Here is a 19,783-nt window from a genome sequence, read left to right on the forward strand (position 1 = left end):
TGTTTTTTGTGTAGAAAAGGAAGTACAAAACAAGTACATTAATACAAATATGAGGGTTACAAAAGTAATGCTTTGAGCCCACAAAGGTAAATTCAGGTAATCCACAAACATCCTTACGGTATTTCAGTCTGGTTAACAATACATATAATACAACATATATCATTCACTGGCTTAGTTAATGTATGAAACATTGGACTGAGGTAGATATTACAAAATGGTTAATTGCTAAAGCAGCATTTATATATACACTGGTAAAAAAAAATGCACAATGTATACAAGAAAATAGAATACTACTAAATTAAATGAACTAACTTAACATTAGCCTTTCTGTGTGGAGTCTACATGTTCTCGCGGTGTCTGCGTGGGTTCTCTCCAGGTACTCTGGCTTCCTCCCACAGTCCAAAGACATGCACTGGGGATCAGGTTGATTGGTAACTCTAAATTGCACCTAGGTGTGTGAATGTAAGTGTGAATGGTTGTATGTCTCTGTGTTATCCCTGCGATTGGCTGGCGACCAATCCAGAATAAGCGGTTTGCAGATGGATGGATGGATGGATGGATGGAACTTAACATTAGTGCAAAGGTCAAAAATCAGAGACAGGTGTCCATCATCTTTGGGAATACTGTTGTCTTCGTGGATGATGCAATCATGTTCCCAAGTTAACCTGGCCTGGCTCTAAGGAGATGACGCCTATCCTTGAAGTGCTCAATAGGCTGACCGCATTACTACTGTGCTAGAGACGACAACCTTTTGGCTGTAAATTAGTATTTCTTCAGTGCGGCGTGTTCGGAATACTGCAGGTCACAATGCCCAAAGATGATGTCATGGCTGGAGCCAAAATAACTGAAGAGATTAGGGACCGGTTAAAGAACATGACCAATCCTTGGTGATCTTAGGAAACACCTGGAGAGTCTAGACAAACCGGGTGATACCTTAAAATGATATGTTGACAAAGCTCGTGGCTGTGTTTTCACCCCCTCTGTGACTGGATTTGAATTGAATCAAATTTGCTTAAGAAGGATCCTAATGGTGTGTGAGTGGCCGCCATGAAGTCCTGTTAAATGAATTATCATTCTTATAGGTAAATCAAGACTTGTGCCCAAAACAATTCTCCTCAGAGTTCTGGCCCACCTTCAACCTGAGCCAGGTGTTATCCGCCCGAATAACCCGAAACACCTTTGTAGGTGCAGAGGCTTTAAACCGTAAATCCAACAAATGTGCTCTTTGTTGTGGGGTGACAGATTCCTGAAGCCCAATACATGTAATGTCTGTTAGCAACCAGAAGGGAGCACTGGAACATATTCTTTATAAACCATTCACTGCTGCAATTATAGACTGAGAATCTCTGTGTTGGTGAATCAATTGGTACCAAAAATAGATTTTAGTGTTAGAAAATAGTGTTTGTTGGGACTGGAAATGATAATATGCCACAGTGGTAAATGTGCTTGGTTGTTGGTTCTCAGCGCCGGCCTCTTCCACAACATTGCCTAATGTCATTACCCATTTCGCCGAAAGGCCTTGTGTGTATATTGCTTATCAGCTAGTTCTGCATCTAACCAAACTTTCAGATTTAATAAATACAATTTTATTTTAATTTCAAATAAAATAAGTCATAATGGGGTTCAGCGAGTCCAGCTGAACCCCTGATTGACTTTTGGAAGAACATTGTGAGAAACTGAAACCTTTGATCCGTGATTGTCTGAGCTCAACCGTTCTAGAACACGTTATCAACTAGTTCCTGACAAACACGTACATTCATCCCCCTACAGCATGCCAGTCCTTATGTAATGTTCTGCAATAAATTAAAACCCAGGACCAACACATATGACGTCATTCTGCTAGATCAACACTTAAAGTTAGATCAACTAATATTGGTTAATTGTCAGTTATGCAATTTATAAAGCTGCTGTTATCCTGCAGACAAACTCATATGCAACTGATGTATAGAATTAAACATGATGTGGGCAACAACAATAAGATAACTCAACAACAGGTTTACCGGGCTCTACTTTGGTGGACAGATTCACATTTCTATAACTGTAAAATCATGCTTTTGAACACCTGGAGGAACTCAACCACTGAAATGAACAGAACTCTCTGTCCAAACTCAACAGTTTCAGCTTAAAACCAGTCTTGCACAACCCAGTTCTGCACACCCATAAGTGCAGGTGAGAAGCACGCAGGACGCAGCATAAGATGTTTGTTCGGTTGTTAAGCACTGCCATGATTGGGACACGGCCCTGGAGATCACTCTTTTGATGTGGTTGTGTAATGACACGTCTCAACGAATGACACAATGCCATATGTTACGTTCCCCAGTTTTCTGTGTTTGTTTTGTGCCTAGACAGGTGATTGATTCCAGGAGCAGCAGTCCCCAGACTGGAGATCTGGCCCCACCCACTCGTCAGCGGCTGCACCTGGATTCCTTCCCTCGCAACACATAAAGTGGTGCCCTTTGTTACGAAGCTCTGGCTCGTTGGGTATGGGTTGTAGAGCAGAGAGTGACTTGGAGTCTCTGTTAAATCGTGTTCTGTGTGCTTGTGAAAGCGCTCTTCTCATTTGTGTTTAATCCTGTTTTTTTTGTTGTCTTTTGTTCCCAGGGAAAAGGGGAAGCACCATGGGAGTGCGTAGGCAAGCTGCCCATGGGTCTACACCACCCGTAGTCATCCTCCTGTCTAGAAACACTAGGCAAGACCTGGGCGGACCACCCCCCTGTATTTGGTTAGTGAGCCTTGCTAGTGCTCAAGCTAGGTTAGGGGGGGGTGTTTCAGGTCAGATAGGCAAGAGGTACTATTTTGTTTTGTTCATTGTTTTGGTTCCGCCCAGCCCCTTTTCCCAAGCAATCCGTACATATATCTATATATATCTATATATATATATATATAGATATATATTAATAAAACATTCCTTTTTACGGGTTATATGTGTTCGGGTCGTCCGTGTACCTACACGCACCACACCTCTTTCCCCATTACCACATTGAGATAACGAGCGGCGGGTCGTTGCGTTCCCTCCTCCACGAGGCGTGCGTAACACCATATGTCAGACATGTCAAGGAAAAGCACAGGCGTATGTAGTACGATAATAACTCTTATAATGATTGAAATCCATGCTCCTCGCCCAGGGACCTTTTATTCAACATGTCGATTTACTGGAAGCTAAACAGAGTGAATGGATACAGCAATGTTGTTTCATGACATCATGAAACTAATTTCTCACTTCTCTGCTGTACTGTAGTGCATTCCAGAAATACACACTCACACACCAACGTAACCAGAGCAGCAAGCTGTCGGTGAAAATATTGATTTAGCCATGTTGGCATGTTATCAAGCTATCTAAATGTTTTTATCACAATTATTTCATTTATCTTGCTGTTGGTTTATAAAGCACTGAATGGTTTAGGGCCAAAGTATTTGTCGGACCTTACCTTAAAAAACCATGCCGACCTCTCATGTCGTCTGGGACTGGTCTCTTTTCTGCTCCCAGAGTCAGAACCAAACATGAGAAGCTGCGTTCAGTTTTTCTGCTCCACATCTCTGCAACGAGCTGCTAGAAAGCTGCAGGTCTGCTGAGACGCTCAGCGGCTTCAGGTTAAGACCGAAGACTTTTCCCTTTAATTAAACTAGATTCAAGGATGACGTGGATGTTTTTGTTTTTTACTGTACTACAACTTTTATTCTATTTCAAGCTTGTTATTATTTTAATGTCTGTTTTTAATGTGTTAATTGTTTTAAATACTTTTATTTTGCCTTATATTTTAATGTTTTTATGTGAAGCACTTTAAATTGCCGTGTCGTTGAAATGGGCTATACAAAGAAACTTGCCTTGCCTTGAACTGGAGGAGTCACCTGAACACGCTGCAGCAGGACAGAACTGAAACATAACATGGGAGGCTGTCTACATTGCCTCCCTTCTTTTCTGTATTCTCATAACTCCAGTCATGTGCTGTGTGGAAGTGATATTCTTTAAACCAGTTTGTCCCACATTGTTTTCTCTTAGTTAAATTGCATTTAGCATTGTTATATGACTAACAAACCTGATATACTGATGATACTCAGGTTTCCCTAACGCAGCTTACTGTCAATAACAACAATTCACTGATACGAATAAGTGTAGGACCGACATTGTTAGTGTGTAACTGTGGAACTGAAAGTGTAGTTCTTGATATCACAAAGTTGATACATCCCGAAAGTTAAAATGAGTCAGTCAGTTCACTTGTTGGTCACTATTGGTCAAAAGTGTTTTCCCAGGTCATGTGCAGTTGTATAGTTTGAGTGAACATATTCCCATCTACCTATGTTTATTTATTTTTATTCAAATTTTCCCCAGGTATGTGCTTGCATCTTGGACTGTAAATCAAATTTTATATTTTACATTATACAATGTCTGTTGATGAATTGTAGTGTATTACATCAGACAGAGGTAGTTCTAATATTCATCCACCCCTTTTTATGTCAATGAACAATTGTACCAATCCATAAAATACCATTATAGCCTGCATGTATGGTAGCCCAGGCGCAGGTGTTGTATTAGACTGCATTGGTCTTGGCTAGGTGTGCAAAAAGTGGCAACTGTGTAAAAGCCAACTATTTAGGACTGGAATATCGCTCGTATATGGAAACCTACTTTCACATCAAGTACACATTTTTTCCCGTTAAATCAACAACATGGGATTCAGCATTAGTGATCGGTCCATAATGTATTGTGCTAATCAAAGGTTTTATACATATTCATACATCCTCATTTCTTCCTCACTATTTATAAATGTATTGATGCACGTCCACACGCTTTTTTTATTTTATACATGAAAATATGACTGGTGTTTTCTTCCTAACAACTCAAGAAAATGATAATTTAAGAACATATTTTGAAGTTATTTCAATGTGTTAATTACACTTGTTCCTAACACATTTAATCCAGGCCCCATGACATATTTTGTATACTGTAATCACTGTACCTGTGCTGTTGTGACTCTTGTGAAATGTCAGCCTTCTTCTGCCTGATTACTTATCTTGAGTTCACCTCTGTTGTAATCCTCACCCAACAGCTGTCACAGACCTATCTAACTAAGTTAAAGGTGAATCGATAATGTTAAGAGACCTGTCTTTTTGATTAGTACAATTAACACACACAAGCACTGTTTGACCGTGACATTGAATCTTTACTGTATCTTTCCCAAGACACAGTTTGCTATATAACCCAGCATACTATGAACTTACTTTGAATGGTAGGATATATCGTGCAAGAAATAATAGTTCCAGTGGGGTGGACCTGACGCAAACTTCAACATCGGAGTTGTTGTTGTGACCATGGGGACGGTCCACACAGCCAGGGTCTGGCTGGCGCCAAAATATTTTGAGAATTCCTGCCATTAATGATTATGGTTAAATCTGCTGATGGAATGACCACCACAGTTACCCAGAGCTCAAATTGAAACCTTGTAACGTCGTTTTTCTGACCCATTCTCAAAAATAATTTTAAGACAAGGAGCAGCCTCTGTTTATGGGAGACATTATGTTGCCATAGCAGGAAAGCACAACACCCTAATAATGCTAAAGATTACTGCGTTCCCTCCAGGTGTAATGCCAGTAAGACACATTAGTTAGTGAGTTGCACCACATGAGCTGTGATATAACAATGATCTCATTGTAAATAGGTCTCTTTTTAGGTCGAAATATGTGATAAACATTCATATATATTTAGTTATACACTAAACTGACATTACAATCAGCCTGATGTCTCCAGAAGAGGTAATATAACCCAGACACATAGCACACACCCACCCAGTGCTGACAGTCAAGTCTTAGTATGTGAAACGTTTCAACCTTTGGCCTGCCACAAGGACTGCTCAAACTTTGGAACCAGGGCAACACATTTGCAAGTCCCGATGATCACATACAGTGTGATTGGAGAACTATAAAAGCCGAGGGACTAGGGCTCAAGAATTAGTCTTCACAGAAAGAGGAGGACTCTACTTGCATTTGGGAGCTTTACCTACTCCATAATGGGGGGCACTAAGCTCTGCCTTTTGCTGCTGTTGGGCACGTACACACTAGCCCGTGAGTATTTTGTTCCTGTTATGAAACTCGGATCGGTATTGTTTGGATAAAAAAAAGTTTGTGACTGTGTATTTCTTGGTTTTGAGGTTTTGGTTGATGATTTCCTTTTACGATGCTTCTGTTTGTGAAAATGCCTAATGGAGTGTTTAGTGGTTGTTTAGTTGGGTGCGTTGTGACTATTCAAATCATGTTTGCAAAAGGCACTTGTTAATGTTTTAATTGTTTGAAATGTCGATTTGATCATTTGAGTATTGAGTTTGTCGTCTGAACAGTTTATGGCATTTTTCATCCGTTTCAGAGCAAGATGTGGGAGGTGTTGAGGAACAATCTCCGGTTTGCTTGTGTGAGTTTCCTTTTCTATCTTAACAAAATAGTCATGAGATGTGAACTAACTGAATAGACAAGCAATGAGTTGCACCTTTGAACCCTCACTGATGAGCTCCCCTGTCAGTAATTATTAATCATGTTATCTTAATGTTTAAGTAATTCAAACTATATCAAGTCCTTGAATTTCTTACATAAGTGTGCATGAAACATTAACATTACGGAGCTCTAACTGATGTTTCAAATATGTTTCAGTGGCCAAAAGATTCAAAAACTTCCGCCGATATGTGTATGACTATGAAGCTGAAACCGTTAACGGCGTGAATGGAGCCACTAAAGACAAAAGCGGCCACAAAATCTCCTGCAAAGTATGTCTCACAGCCCTCCTTGTTATTGCAAACACACTCTTGATCCCGGTTACAAGCCATTAGTACAAAAATTACCTGTTCTTCTCTATAGGTCGAGGTTGAAGTGCCGCAGACCTGCAGCTTCATCCTCCGTACAACAGAGTGCTCTTTGAGCGAGATCTCTGGCACGGACGCAGAAGGACGCCCAGTGTATCGTCCCGCCGAGGGAGCTCTGGCTTTCACAGATGCCATGGCCAAGTAAGTGATGTTTCAAGCCAACATTTGTATTCAGCTGTATTGTTCAGTACTAAAACTGGATGACTCTATGATAAGAACAACGGCTAAGATCACGGAAGCACAAAAGATGGATGGGCTAAATTGTCGGTTGTAAATGTCGATCTGCCCTCGTTAACAGGAATCCCTTGAAGATCTCGATCGAAAACCAGACCAACGTCGCACTCTTCCCTGAGAACGAGGAGCCTCTCAATATCTTGAACATCAAGAGGGGAATCGTCTCTGCTCTCATTGTGCCAGTAATGGAGGAGGAGAACAACAACAAAATGGTAGCTTTCCTCTGTTTTATTGCTCTGTTTTGGTTTCGTCAGTTTTTGGCTGTTCACAATCGATTTAGGTCAGAGTCACCGTGTACAGATTGATTCTGATTGTGGTGACGACTCATCTAAAGATAAAGAAGTCGCACAAAAAGTAGATAAGCTGCCTTAGTCACAGATGATCAATACACCTCTGTAAAATGTTCTTGCAATGACAATCTTCAGCAGCGGGTCAAAGTCCCAGATAAGTTTATCTTAATGGCATCACCTGCTTTCATAATAGGGGGCAATCATTTAGATCCATTTTAATCAGAAGGACAAAAAACATGTTTACCACATTTTGTAACCTTGTATTTCGAAACGTTTCCATGAACCTCAGTATCGATGACGCCTCTTATCATTTTCAGGCCACCGTGCACGGAGTGTGCCCCACTGAGTTCAGCGTCAACGCAAGAGAAGACATTGCAACCGACGTGACTGTCAGCAGGGATCTTTCCAAATGTGACTCCTTCACTGCCCGCAAACAGACCACCAGTCCCATGGCCATCATCACGGGCATGGTAGGAGATTTAGAAACAACCTCGTACTAGCTTTATCACTAACTAAAGCAGAGAGTTGTTGACATGGAAAAAAATATACTAAAAACAGCCCTCATGGAACAAAAAAATAAAACACCCTCGACACTTTTAACCTGCTATTTCTTTCACAGTTTTCCATCAGTCTGGCCTTTATCATAATCTAACAAAACACTGTTGCCTCTTCTTCCAACAGAACTACCCTCTGTCCAAGATGATCAGCAGCACCCAGACTTGCAACTACAAGTTTGACAACCAGAAGAAACACATGACCAGTGGAATATGCGCAGAGAAACACATCTTCCTGCCCCTCTCCCACCAGTAAGTGATTTATAACAATAAAGAATGCAATCAGTTTTACATTTACCAAGTTGTTTGAACTTCAAAAGTCATCAATTTCTAGAATGGAAAGAGACAAACTTCCCACTACTTGAGAGCAGAAATTGACAATGGTTGTTTTTTTTAATCATTTCTTTAGTTTCGGAAATCTCTTGACATATGTAAACTTAAAAAAAACTTTCAGTATGTGTCTATGAATGTAGTGGTGTTGGATATGAACATTGCATTCTCAAGTTGTCTATATTTCCCAAAAGTTCCAAACCAACAAATAGAGGTTTATATATCTTATATATCTAAGGTTTTGCCTATCAGGATCATTTGATGAAATTTTCTCATTTTCTCGAAACAGAAATGAATATGGAATTTCTGCTCTGGTGAAGCAGACTGTGATTCTAAGAGAGACGAGCAAGATCAATGACAGAATCTTTGACCACAGTAAGTTTTTGAGCTTTTTCAAATAGTTTCTAAAATATACACATGCATTTTCTTATCGCTTGTGAAATAATTCTCGGCAGATAAGGAACACATCACAGACTTGTCCATGTTCATTGTGGACGAAAAGTCCTCTTTGACAACCAAGGATGCTGCCGTTGACACCATGAAGCAGCTGAACACCCTATCACAGACCACCGAGGGCGAGAACCGCGCCGGCCTCTTCCACAAGCTGGTGTCTGAGCTGCGTGACCTGAAATCTGACATCTTGGAATCTGCCACTGGAGAAATGATGGACATCTCCCAATTTCTGACATGGCAAGCTCTGACTCAGTGCGGCACCCCAGAATGCACCAGCGCCATGCTGAAGATTCTCAGGACCTTTGAGAATGGTTCTCTCGAGGTTGATGCTACCGTCTACGCCCTGGGAATGCTGTCCAACCCGTCCCGCCGCATGGTGAAGGACATGCTAGCGATGGCTCAGTACAAGCAGAGCAAACCCATCATGTATGCCTTGAGCAATGCTGTCAGGAAGTAAGTAGGCTTAAATAAGACCTTTTCCTAAATGTGAACAAAGCCCCCGCCCAATACGGTAGCAGTGGTTGGAGGTTTAACTAATGTCTACATTTGTCAACAGACTGTACCAGGTTGAGGGTATCTCCCCTGAGATCAACGATGTGTCTGACTTCATGGCGTCCCTCCTGGGCGGGGACTGCGCCGGAGAGAAGGAGTTGACCTTCCTGACCTTGAGGGTAGGTAACCGGCTGAGAAGGACCCTCGTGAACATAACTTTTTACCGTAACCTCCAATTCCATGTTTTTTCTCATTTCCATCTTCTCTTCCATCCAGGTTATTGGTAACATGGGAGATGCAATGGATGCTGCACACGCTGATATAAAGACCACCCTGGTTAAGTGCATGAGGCAGCCTGCAACCACACTCTCAGTGCAGCTGGCTGCCATCCAGGCTTTCAGGCGCATGTCTGTGACAGAAGAGGTAACTACCCCACCCCCCACTGCCAAAGATGAATAATATCCTACATTCCCAATGTTATAGTGTGGAGTTTCCACAATGACAAACCCCTTACTGTTTTTTGCTCGTATCCAGGTTCGTTCTAACCTCCAGAGGGTTTGCCAGTACCCCAAGGGCGCTGTGCAGAAGCGGCTGGCGGCCTACCTGGTCCTGATGAGGAATCCCCAGGACAGCGACATTGAGATGGTGAAGAAGCTGCTTAAACAGGAGCAGAACATGCAGATGAAGTCTTTCGTGACCTCCCATGTCTACAATATCATTTCCTCCACTGATTCTGAGACCCAGAAGTAAGAATTAGAGAGCCGTTCAACTTCCAGCACAATATTTGCGTTCTCATATTTAGCTGATTCATTTTTTATTTCATTTTTCACCCCAGGCTTGGTAAGAAGATAATGGATTCCCTGCAGGGCACTGATGTCACCACACACAGCGACTACACCACAAAGTCTCGCAACTACAAGCTGGGCCTGGCACAAGAGAACATCCAGGCTGCTGTCCTAGGCAACATTGTCTTTGATCCCAGTAGCCAATTGCCAAGGGAGGTGTTAATGGAAACTACATTGAAAGCTTTTGGTTTCAGCATTGATCTTTGGGAGGTATGTCCCCAATTCAGACTATAATACACTAGATCCACGCTATTTTTGAACATAACTGAAAATAAAATACGTTTTTCCAACAGATTGGAATGGAAGGAAAGGGCTTTGAGCCAACCATTGAAGCTTTGTTCGGAAAGAACGGGTTCTTCCCTGACACTTTGGCCAAGACCTTTTACTGGACTTTGGACAAGATACCACCAAAGATGAAAGACGAACTGAAGAAATGGGCTTCTCCCTTAGACACAGAAGGCCGAAAGGTACATTTTGTTTGTTGTTATTTCTGTTAAACACATTTAGTTGTTATCATCACGTTCACTAATACCACTACAACTAATACAACTTTTGTAGATTTCCGAAAATCTGGTGAGAGAAGTTGTTCGCAACTTCAACAAGCTGGTAAAGGATCTGCAGAGTCAAGAGACCCCAGAGGCCATGGCCTACCTGAAGATCATGGGAGCTGAGCTCGGCTACATCAAGGGCAACGATGTGAAGTTTATTGCTGACAACGCAATGATGTATGCACAGATTTTCATGAAGATTATTCCCACAAAGGTACTGGTCTTTACTCTGTACAGCTAGACACTTATTTGCCTGTCTTTTCCTTTACTACAGCGGGAGAGAATTCAAATGTACCTTTTTGTCATCAGGTTGTGGCGGATCTGATGTCCAGGACTGACAATGAGATCTTTGCCCATTACATCTTCATGGACAACAAGTTCCTCATGCCAACAGCATCTGGCCTGCCTCTGACATTTGCTTTGTCTGGTACCTTCGCCCCTGGAGCAAAGGGAGGCGTTCGCATCGCTCCAAACATGGTATATTCTCCGCCTGTTGTCCTCAGTCTACCGTCTGTCTAAACAGTCAACTAGTACGTGTTATCATTATGCTTTTGCTGTTTTATTGATTTCATGTGATCAATTTTTTTCACAGAAGGAGCTGCTGTTCTCACCCTCTGTTGGAGTTGAGTTTGTGACAAAGATGGGAGTTCATGTCCCTGAATTTGTTGTGTCCGGTGTTGAGATGCACACCAACATGTACCACGAGAGCACACTGAATGCCAAGATCACCATGGAGCAGAACCAGGTCAAGCTTTCCATACCCGCCCCGCAGGGCACCACAAAGGTCCTGCACATCAGGTAACAAATTACACTAAATACATCCAAATTATATTCATAGGAAAAGGAAATGTGCTGTAGTAGTCTATTGCAATGTTGAACAGGTTTTTGAAAGCCGGAAGCTAATTTTGCACTTTTTCTCTGAAAAAGCAATAAAGTGCTGATTGTGGGTGCTGGTCAAGCTGCAGCGGTTGCAAACACAGAGGGTGAAGCAAACTGCAGACCCCTTTTCTCTGGAGTCAAATACTGCACCAAAACACTCCATGCCAGCACTGGAGACAATACTGCTGTTCCATACTTCCCCCTGAATGGAGAGACAAAGTAAGTTGCCCTTTGAAGAATATGCGATTATTTTGTCCACTTTAATATCAATGATTGCAGCAAAGTGATTGATTATCAAGTCACAAGTAAATGGTCATTTATTTGTGTATCGTCTTTGTAAAGTAGAAGTAGTGAAGTTTTGACAAAAACATACTTGGTAGAAAGTTGTGTGTTTTTTTTATTTATACCTATATATTATAGAGAATTTACCTATTTATATGTGACTCTTTTCAACCTAGGTTTGCTATTGACATCGAGCCTTCTAACGATGTGTCTGAGTACACAGCTACCATCGCCTACAAACTCCACAGCGAAGGAAAGGAAGGCCAACACAAGGTTGATTCTTTGAAGTTGGCTCTGAGAGCTGAGGGTATGAGCATCTTATTTTGAGAAACATTTTGAGTTTTTCTATGTGCCATAATATCCTACTTTTTCATTTTTATACGGTTATATGAAATGACTAATCAAATTATACTTTTGCTCCCTTTAGGTTCTCAGCCTAGCGAGGCCACCGCCACCATGAAGTACAACAGGAACAGGAATGTCTTCACCACCCAAGTTCAGGTACCTGACTTTGACGTTGAGGCCGGCGTGAAGATTGGCATGACCGACAGCAGTGCCAAAGGCAAATCCATCACCCTGGAGATCACCAACAAGAATGTGCCCCAGCTCTCTCTGATTGGCCGTGCCAAGTGAGTCAACCCTTGAAATCTTTGTTTCACACACTGTCAATAACTAATAATAATAAATTGACCTAATCATTTTTTCTCTATCAATGACAGACTTCAGGCCATGAGGGATGGCATGCTGCAGGTTCAGCTGTTAGTCCCCTCACTCAAGACTGATGCTGCTATCACTGCTACCATGAGCAAAGCTGATGGACTCACAATGGAGATCAAAAGTGATGTCAAACTCCCAGAGACCTCCTCCATTCAGGCAGTCACATTCAAATATGGTATCTACTCAGTGCTATGGCCTTCAGAGATTTTTCTTTTTTCTTAGAAACAGTCTCAAAAGTTAAATGTGATTTTTTTTTATCTCAGGGGAAGACCATGCTGAGATTCAGCTAATGTCCAACATGAATGCTAATACCAAGATCCTGGTGCCTTACACTGAAGCCGCTCAGGCCTGGCTCAGGCAGTTGGTGAATGATGTCATGAACCAGCAAGTTGTCAAGACCGACATGAAATTGCGTCATGTCTTCAACAAGGCGGTTGAGGTGAGAAGAATATAATCAATACAATTATTTATCAGACAATGACTTAGCCCTAGCTCTGCCTGACTAAAGCATGCAAAATGTGGTTATTTCTCCCTCAGGCCAGTAATATCTGGATGGACAAGATCTCCGCTGATGTTCCCTATGTTGAGACTCTGAGGAACAGAATTGAAAGTGCGGAAATGCCCTCAATGCCAGAAAAGCTATTCATGAACCTGTAAGTAAACCATTTCTAGTGATTATTATTACTCACAATTACTCACCAGTTTGATGTAATAATATAATCATAACAAATGCTTTACTTTAATCCTTTCACCAGTGATAGCACATTCAGATACAAGTTCAACCAGGAACGTTTCACCATCACTGTCCCTCTACCTCTTGGAGGAAAATCATCTGAGGAGCTAAGGATACCTCCAATGGTCAAGTCCCCACTCATTTCGATGCCTCAGCTCGGCGTGGAGTTTGCCTCAAAAGAGATCCAAATGCCCACTTTTACCATTCCCTCTGAATATGATCTCACACTGCCCCTGATGGGAATGGTGGAGGGATCTGCCAAGGTTGTCAGCAACTATTATAACTGGGAAGCAACTGTGTCTGCTGGTAACAACACTGCAGAGTCTCCTAGCTATTTGGCTAAGTTCAGCGTTGTGGCTGACAGTCCCATTGAACTTCTCTCCTTTTCAACGGAAGGTAATTTAATCTTTTTTTTCTTGTCATTCATTAAAATAATTGTACATGTGTTAATTAACTCTAGATAAAGCTAATACAAGTTTACACTGTTTAACATTTTACTGTTCTATCTCTTTGCAGGAGCTACAACGATCAAAGACACAGCAGAGGAGACAATTAAATTCACCTTTGATGGTTCCCTGAACCATATGCTAATGAAGACAGGTTTTAATGTGTTGGAAACCTTTGTTGTCACAGACAATGTAAAGTCAACAGGAAGGTATAAGATCTACGCCATTGCCCCCGTGGGCCTGGAGACATCGCTGACTGTTACCACCCAGGTCACCCTAGACTCTGAGATGCTCTCTGGAGATTTCAACACAGACGGTAGGGTGTCTGTTGGATCCATGACTGCTAGCACCACTTACCTCTACACCTTCTCTGTTGAGCCAGCAAAGAAAGAAGCTACACTGGAGAGTACACTAAGGGTGAACTCTGACATCCTGAATGCTGCCAACATAATCAAGGCGTCATATGCAAATGAGGAACTTACGATTGAGTCTAACACCAACATGAACACCGACCCCATCCAGCACACTACCAAAATGAGCCTTGGCTACAAGGATGTCAAGCTTACTATCCAGTCTGATTCTGTGACCAAGGCTGATCAGCGAATAATTCGTAGCCAAATGGAGTTCTCTGCCACCGATGGACAGGCCAGCCTCAGGATAGAGAATCAAGCTGAGGACACAGTGAACCGTGCCTACTCTTTGTTCACTGGGTCCGTAAACCCCTCTGGCTTGGAGATCAATGCTGATTCTTCTTTGAGCGTCTTCTCAAGCCTCGCCTCTCACAAGGCAACCTTGGCCCTGAACATGAATGGCCTGACCACCAGCTGTACAACAACTGCTCAACACAGCCCAATGACCTTTGAGAATGTTTTCCACGGAGGAGTTGACACCTCTGGTGCCACCCTGTCTCTCACCACGAAGGGAGCCGTTAAAGAGAACAAAGCTGAGCTCAGTGTTGAGGGAAAGATTGCAAGCACAGATGTGTATCTCAACAGCGTCCTTGAGGGTAACCTCTTTGATGTCAACACCAGGAACAGAGTGAACCTCAGACTGAATGAAGATGGCTTGATCCTCTCCAATAACATCGTTGGATCTCTCAATGAGATGAGGACCGAAAATACCAACTCATTGTCACTTACAATAAGATCTTTCGTGCTCCGCTCCAAGACTGACAACTTCCTTGACAAGAAGAACTCTTACATGCATGACATTACAGTTAACGTGGAGCAGTATACTGCCTCGGTCAATGTGAAGAATGACCTGAAGATCATGGATATTAACTTTGCCAATGATGCCCTGTTCAAGGCTGAGCCCTACAACATAGAGCTGACTGGAACAATGATGGGAGTCTTTTCAGAGGAAGAGCTTAAGCACACTTACGAAGTCAAGTTTGTAGATATGGTCTTTTCTGCTCAGTGCAATACCAACGGCAAACTTCTGGGAGCTCAAATGACACATACCACTGATATGGAAGTTGCTGGTCTGACCATGAAATTCAACAATGTGGCTAACTTCAACTCACCAGCTCTCCGTGTGGACAGTACAGTCAAAACAGTTGCCGCACCGTTTACTCTGTCCATTGACGCCATTTTCAACTCCAATGGTGCAGTGTATCTCTACGGTGAGCAGAGTGGTGAACTATACAGCAAATTCCTCCTGAAGGCAGAACCACTGGTGTTCACACAGTCATTTGAGTACAGAGCCTCAACAACCCATCAACTGGGAGCCGGATCCCCTATCAAAACCAATATGGACAACAAGTTCAACAGCATGCTGAGCCTTCAAGAACAAAGTCTCACAATGAAAATGGTATCCAGAGTAAACGAGCACAGTTTTGACGAAGAAGTGTCTGCCTATAACAATGCAGAGAGAATGGGTATTGAGATGTCAGGAGCTGTTTCTACTCCTCTCTTCAGTGCGGCTGTTAATGATTACGCCCTCTCTGGATTTGTGAAATATGACAAGAACAGCGACAGCCACTTTGTTCAGATCCCATTTATTGAGCATCTGCCTGAGGTTATTGAAAACATTAAGACCACAATGATGAGACTGATGGACCAAAGCATTGAGATGCTGAAAGACATCAACACCAGGTATGAGCTCAGTGCCCAATTGCAGAAGAAAGTGTCAGAACTGAAGGGCGTCGTTGATAGCTTTGACTTTCACCTATTTGTCCAAGACTTGACAAAGTTTATCAACTCAATAGAAAATGTCATGACCAACCTGACAGTTAAGTTTCCAACTGACAAAGTGATGAATGTGCTGAAATCAATGAAGGATGCAATTATGGCTTGGATCAAGAAGCATAACATTGCTGGCAACTTCAATGTAATTTATGCCAAAATAGAGAAAATTCTCTCCAGCTATGAGATTGAGAAGGTCATTGGGGCCATCATGGATGAGGTTGTTAAAATTATGAAACAATATCAGGTGAGGGAAAAGATGCAGTCGGCTTTTGCTGCTCTCAAGTCAATTAACATTGAGCCTTTGTTCAAAAGATGTATGGCACCGGTTCAGCAGCTTGTGAATGAACTCTATTCCTTTAACTTCAAACAGCTGATAGATGACGTCAGTGACTATTTCATGAGAATGGTAGAGAAAATCAAATCCTTTGATTATGAGACACTCACTGTGGAGCTGAAAAAGAAAGTTGCAGATATGAGCAAGATTCCCTGTTTCGGAAAACTCTATGGAGAGTTCAAGGTTACCTCCCCTCACTACAAACTCAGGACCACTGCCAACCTTGAGAATACCACAACTACATCAGTCACACCAGATTTCAAAATCAACCTGAACTCAAAAGCTTCATCTACTTTGAAAGTTCTGGACTTTGAGGTGGATGCCAGTGCTCATTTGGCTGCACCCAAGATGAGTCACCTGGCCATCTCTGAGAACATCAAAGTTGACCAGTCATGTTTCACACTCGACCACAAGGGAACAATGACTCTCTATGGGCTGTCAGCTGAAGCTTCTGCTGAAACTACCGCAAAAGCCAACACCGAGTTATATGTCGCCGAGCTCGTCAACAATGCCGTCTTTGCCCTTGAAGACGGGGTGTCTGCCACTGTGGAGACAGGCTACAAACATGATCTCAATATGCCAACCCTCAACATCTTCAGTGAAGCCTCATTCAATCAGAAGAACATCCTTCAGTTTGACAGTGCCACTGCTAGTCTCACCATTACCAATCTGGCCAATGAAAAATATGCAGTCCAGGAATTTTCTGATGAGGCAACACACAAGAGCAACATAGAAGTGGTAATGGATCTCCACACAGCCAAAGTGACCTTCAATGGAGCAACAGGTAGCAACCATTTCAAAATGAATCAAAATGTGGTTGCAGAGATCTGCATTTTCCGCCATGTCATAATTGAAGCCAAGTTTGAAACGGAAACACCTTTCATGAAGGGCAGCGTTGCAGATGTTAAATTCCAGGCTATTGCTGGAGACATGAAAATTGATTTAACTGCCTCTCACAGTGCAGAGCTGACTGGACAGGTTGAGGGAACTCTTTCAAACTCTGCACTTGCTTTGGTCACACCTAGTGGACTCATGTTTGACACCAAGAACAAGGGAAATGTCAAGGTCGCCCTTCCATTCAAGCTATCTGGAAAGATGGATCTCCAGGATGACATATATTTTATCCTGAACGCTGACGTGCAGCAGGCTACTTGGACAGGTCTGGCTAGATTCAACCAGTACAAATACTCCCATTACTTCACCATGGATAATGGTGAAGAAGAAATTAGCATATCTTCTCAGGTCAATGGAGAAGCAAATCTGGATGTACTGAAGGAGCCTATCACCATTCCCAAAATGACATTTTTTGGCATGACGACACCAGGAATAGAAAGGTACTCTCTGTGGGAAGACACTGGTCTGAGCAGTCTCTTGACCACAACTCAGCAGACATTGGACATGAATTCCAAGCTGAAATACATGAAGAGCCTAGACAGAAAGACCTTTAACATTCCTCTGCCCAAAATTCAGAGCATCAAGATTCCAGCACTCGGAGATCTGACCTACGAGTTCTCCATGAAAACCGCAGTGGTCACACTCAAAACTGATGCTAGCATCCTTAACCAGGACAACATCATCATCAAACTGGATGCTTCCTCAACTTCTGAATTTGAGGTTCTGACTGGAAGGATTGAGGGCAACACCAATGTGAACACGGTCGGCGGATTAAAAATGGCCTCTGTCCTGTCTTGGAAACATGCAATGCTCGAGGGAAACCACGACAGCACCATTACCATAAGCTATCAAGTTGTGGATACCTCAATCACCAATTCAGCCAAGGTCATTCTACCTGTCCTCAGTATGGAAATAAATCAGGAGTTTACTGGAAATCCAGAGAAAGGCCTTGTTGTCTCTGTGTCCACTCCATCTGCAGGACTCATTGCACTTCAAATGCAGACTAAGCGCCCAGCCCAAGTGAAAGCAAGACTCTATGGTCGTTACCCGGTAGGATAACTTTTGCTTACTTGTTTTCTTACCAATAACCTTTAATTGTAATTTGAATGTGAATGGTATATTTACATTTTGGTAATATTTGTTTTGTTTTTACTATCCCACACAGTCTGAGCCAACAACTGACATCGATGTCTTGCGTCTAAAGCTGTCTGTGCTGAACTCTGAGGAGCTAAACCTTCAGACAAACTGGAACATGGAGATGCCATATGAGATGATGCTGGGGCTAAAGAAACAGCTGCCCACAGTAATCAAAACAGTGTCTGGTCCTGCTGTCAGAACATACAAGACAATCTCCAGACAAGCTAGAAGCCTTGAGGGTTCTTTTGAACAGGCTAGAAAGCAGGGTAAGGTGATGTTCAACAGGGCTGTTGACAATTTTGCAGCAGTAAGTCCTTCTAACTTTTTGACAACTGTCACAGAGAAGACCATTTTGATCCTCAAAGATTACCAAAAGAAAGTTGAGATTGTCCTGGATGCTGTTGCTAAATTTCTGAGAGAGACCAAGTTTCAGATTCCTGGGTATGAAGAGAGGCTCTCTGGGCTCGAGATCTACCAGCAATATAGTGCTTTTGTTGCCGATGTAACTGAAAAGGTTGTTCGAAAAGTTCCAGAGTGTTTTGTATCTTCCATTAACGCGGCCCTTGATTACGTCCGCGCCATTGAGTTCACCGTTCCTGGCTCAAATAAAATTGTCAGGGGAAGAGAAATTCTTGATGAATTGTGTGTAGCTTTGAGGAAAATTCAGGACCAAGTGGTTGTAATTGTCAGGAAATTTGGGGAGATCCGGCTGGAAGATGTCATTAATCAACTATCTGTATTTGTACAGTTTACCACTCAACAAAGCGAGAGGTTTCTCCAAACCCTTAAATCTCAGAACGTAGAGAAGCTCTCAACCTTTGCATCTGATGTGTACAAGGATGCCAGCAACTCCCGAGTCATGGGTGAGGTTACGCAGCAGGTTGAAAAGGCCCACAAAATTGTTGTAGAATATTTAAAAGCCGTGAAAGCGAAGCTCCAGAACATTTTGTCTGACGTCTCTTTTGAACAACTTCAAGCTGACATCCAGTCCTGGATTGATTTGATGGTAAAACGTGTCAATGTTTTCCACAACAGTGTCATGAAGACACTCAAGGAAAAAAGCAAAATAGTTGAACCCTTTGTGCGAGTAGGAGACAGGAAGATGGAGATAAACATTCCATTAACATTTATTGACAAACTCAACTAACTGACTCTGAATAACCAGGATATACAGTATGTGGATTGACTATCTTGTTGTGCATTGTGTAACTCTGATGGATGTCTCTTTACTCTGTTTTCCAAATTAATTTCACTTCCAGTTGTTCCGGTTCTGCTGTTATCCTTTTGTTTCTTGTACTATTTAAAGACATGAATGTCACCTTCAATAAAGACAGTTTTCAATGCACACTGAACATCTCTTTGCATTTCTTCTATATAATACAACGTAAATTACAAAAAATAAACGTCTGGGCATGCTTAGACAAGTGAGTGGAAGCATTCAACACTGGTAAAATTATCTTGCAGATCAGTATTCCTCCAGATTTATAAATTGACATTTGACTAACAAAGCCCTGAAGATCGAGTCAAAGATGCTTCCCTAAAACTCAAAATTATATAAACCTACAAACTGAATATAGTCAA

General features: G+C 42.2%; 1 protein-coding gene across 1 annotated transcript in view; it reads left to right on the forward strand.

Annotated features, from left to right (window-relative positions):
* Positions 1-5,904: 5,904 nt before the first annotated feature.
* Positions 5,905-19,783, forward strand: part of LOC120807767 (apolipoprotein B-100) — a 30,965-nt gene continuing 17,086 nt past the window's right edge. The window contains 26 exon segments of the mRNA XM_078094076.1: positions 5,905-6,060; positions 6,359-6,403; positions 6,640-6,752; positions 6,844-6,989; positions 7,147-7,294; positions 7,690-7,842; positions 8,054-8,178; positions 8,546-8,631; positions 8,712-9,162; positions 9,266-9,380; positions 9,478-9,624; positions 9,736-9,947; positions 10,037-10,256; positions 10,340-10,513; positions 10,605-10,808; positions 10,904-11,071; positions 11,187-11,392; positions 11,522-11,692; positions 11,932-12,062; positions 12,183-12,384; positions 12,475-12,647; positions 12,736-12,911; positions 13,010-13,125; positions 13,228-13,601; positions 13,722-18,115; positions 18,231-19,346. Of these exon segments, the coding sequence (XP_077950202.1) occupies positions 6,006-6,060; positions 6,359-6,403; positions 6,640-6,752; positions 6,844-6,989; positions 7,147-7,294; positions 7,690-7,842; positions 8,054-8,178; positions 8,546-8,631; positions 8,712-9,162; positions 9,266-9,380; positions 9,478-9,624; positions 9,736-9,947; positions 10,037-10,256; positions 10,340-10,513; positions 10,605-10,808; positions 10,904-11,071; positions 11,187-11,392; positions 11,522-11,692; positions 11,932-12,062; positions 12,183-12,384; positions 12,475-12,647; positions 12,736-12,911; positions 13,010-13,125; positions 13,228-13,601; positions 13,722-18,115; positions 18,231-19,346 (9,621 nt within the window). The 5' untranslated portion in view covers positions 5,905-6,005.

Source organism: Gasterosteus aculeatus, chromosome 18 (assembly GCF_964276395.1).
Source record: "Gasterosteus aculeatus chromosome 18, fGasAcu3.hap1.1, whole genome shotgun sequence".
Lineage (NCBI taxonomy): Eukaryota > Metazoa > Chordata > Actinopteri > Perciformes > Gasterosteidae > Gasterosteus > Gasterosteus aculeatus.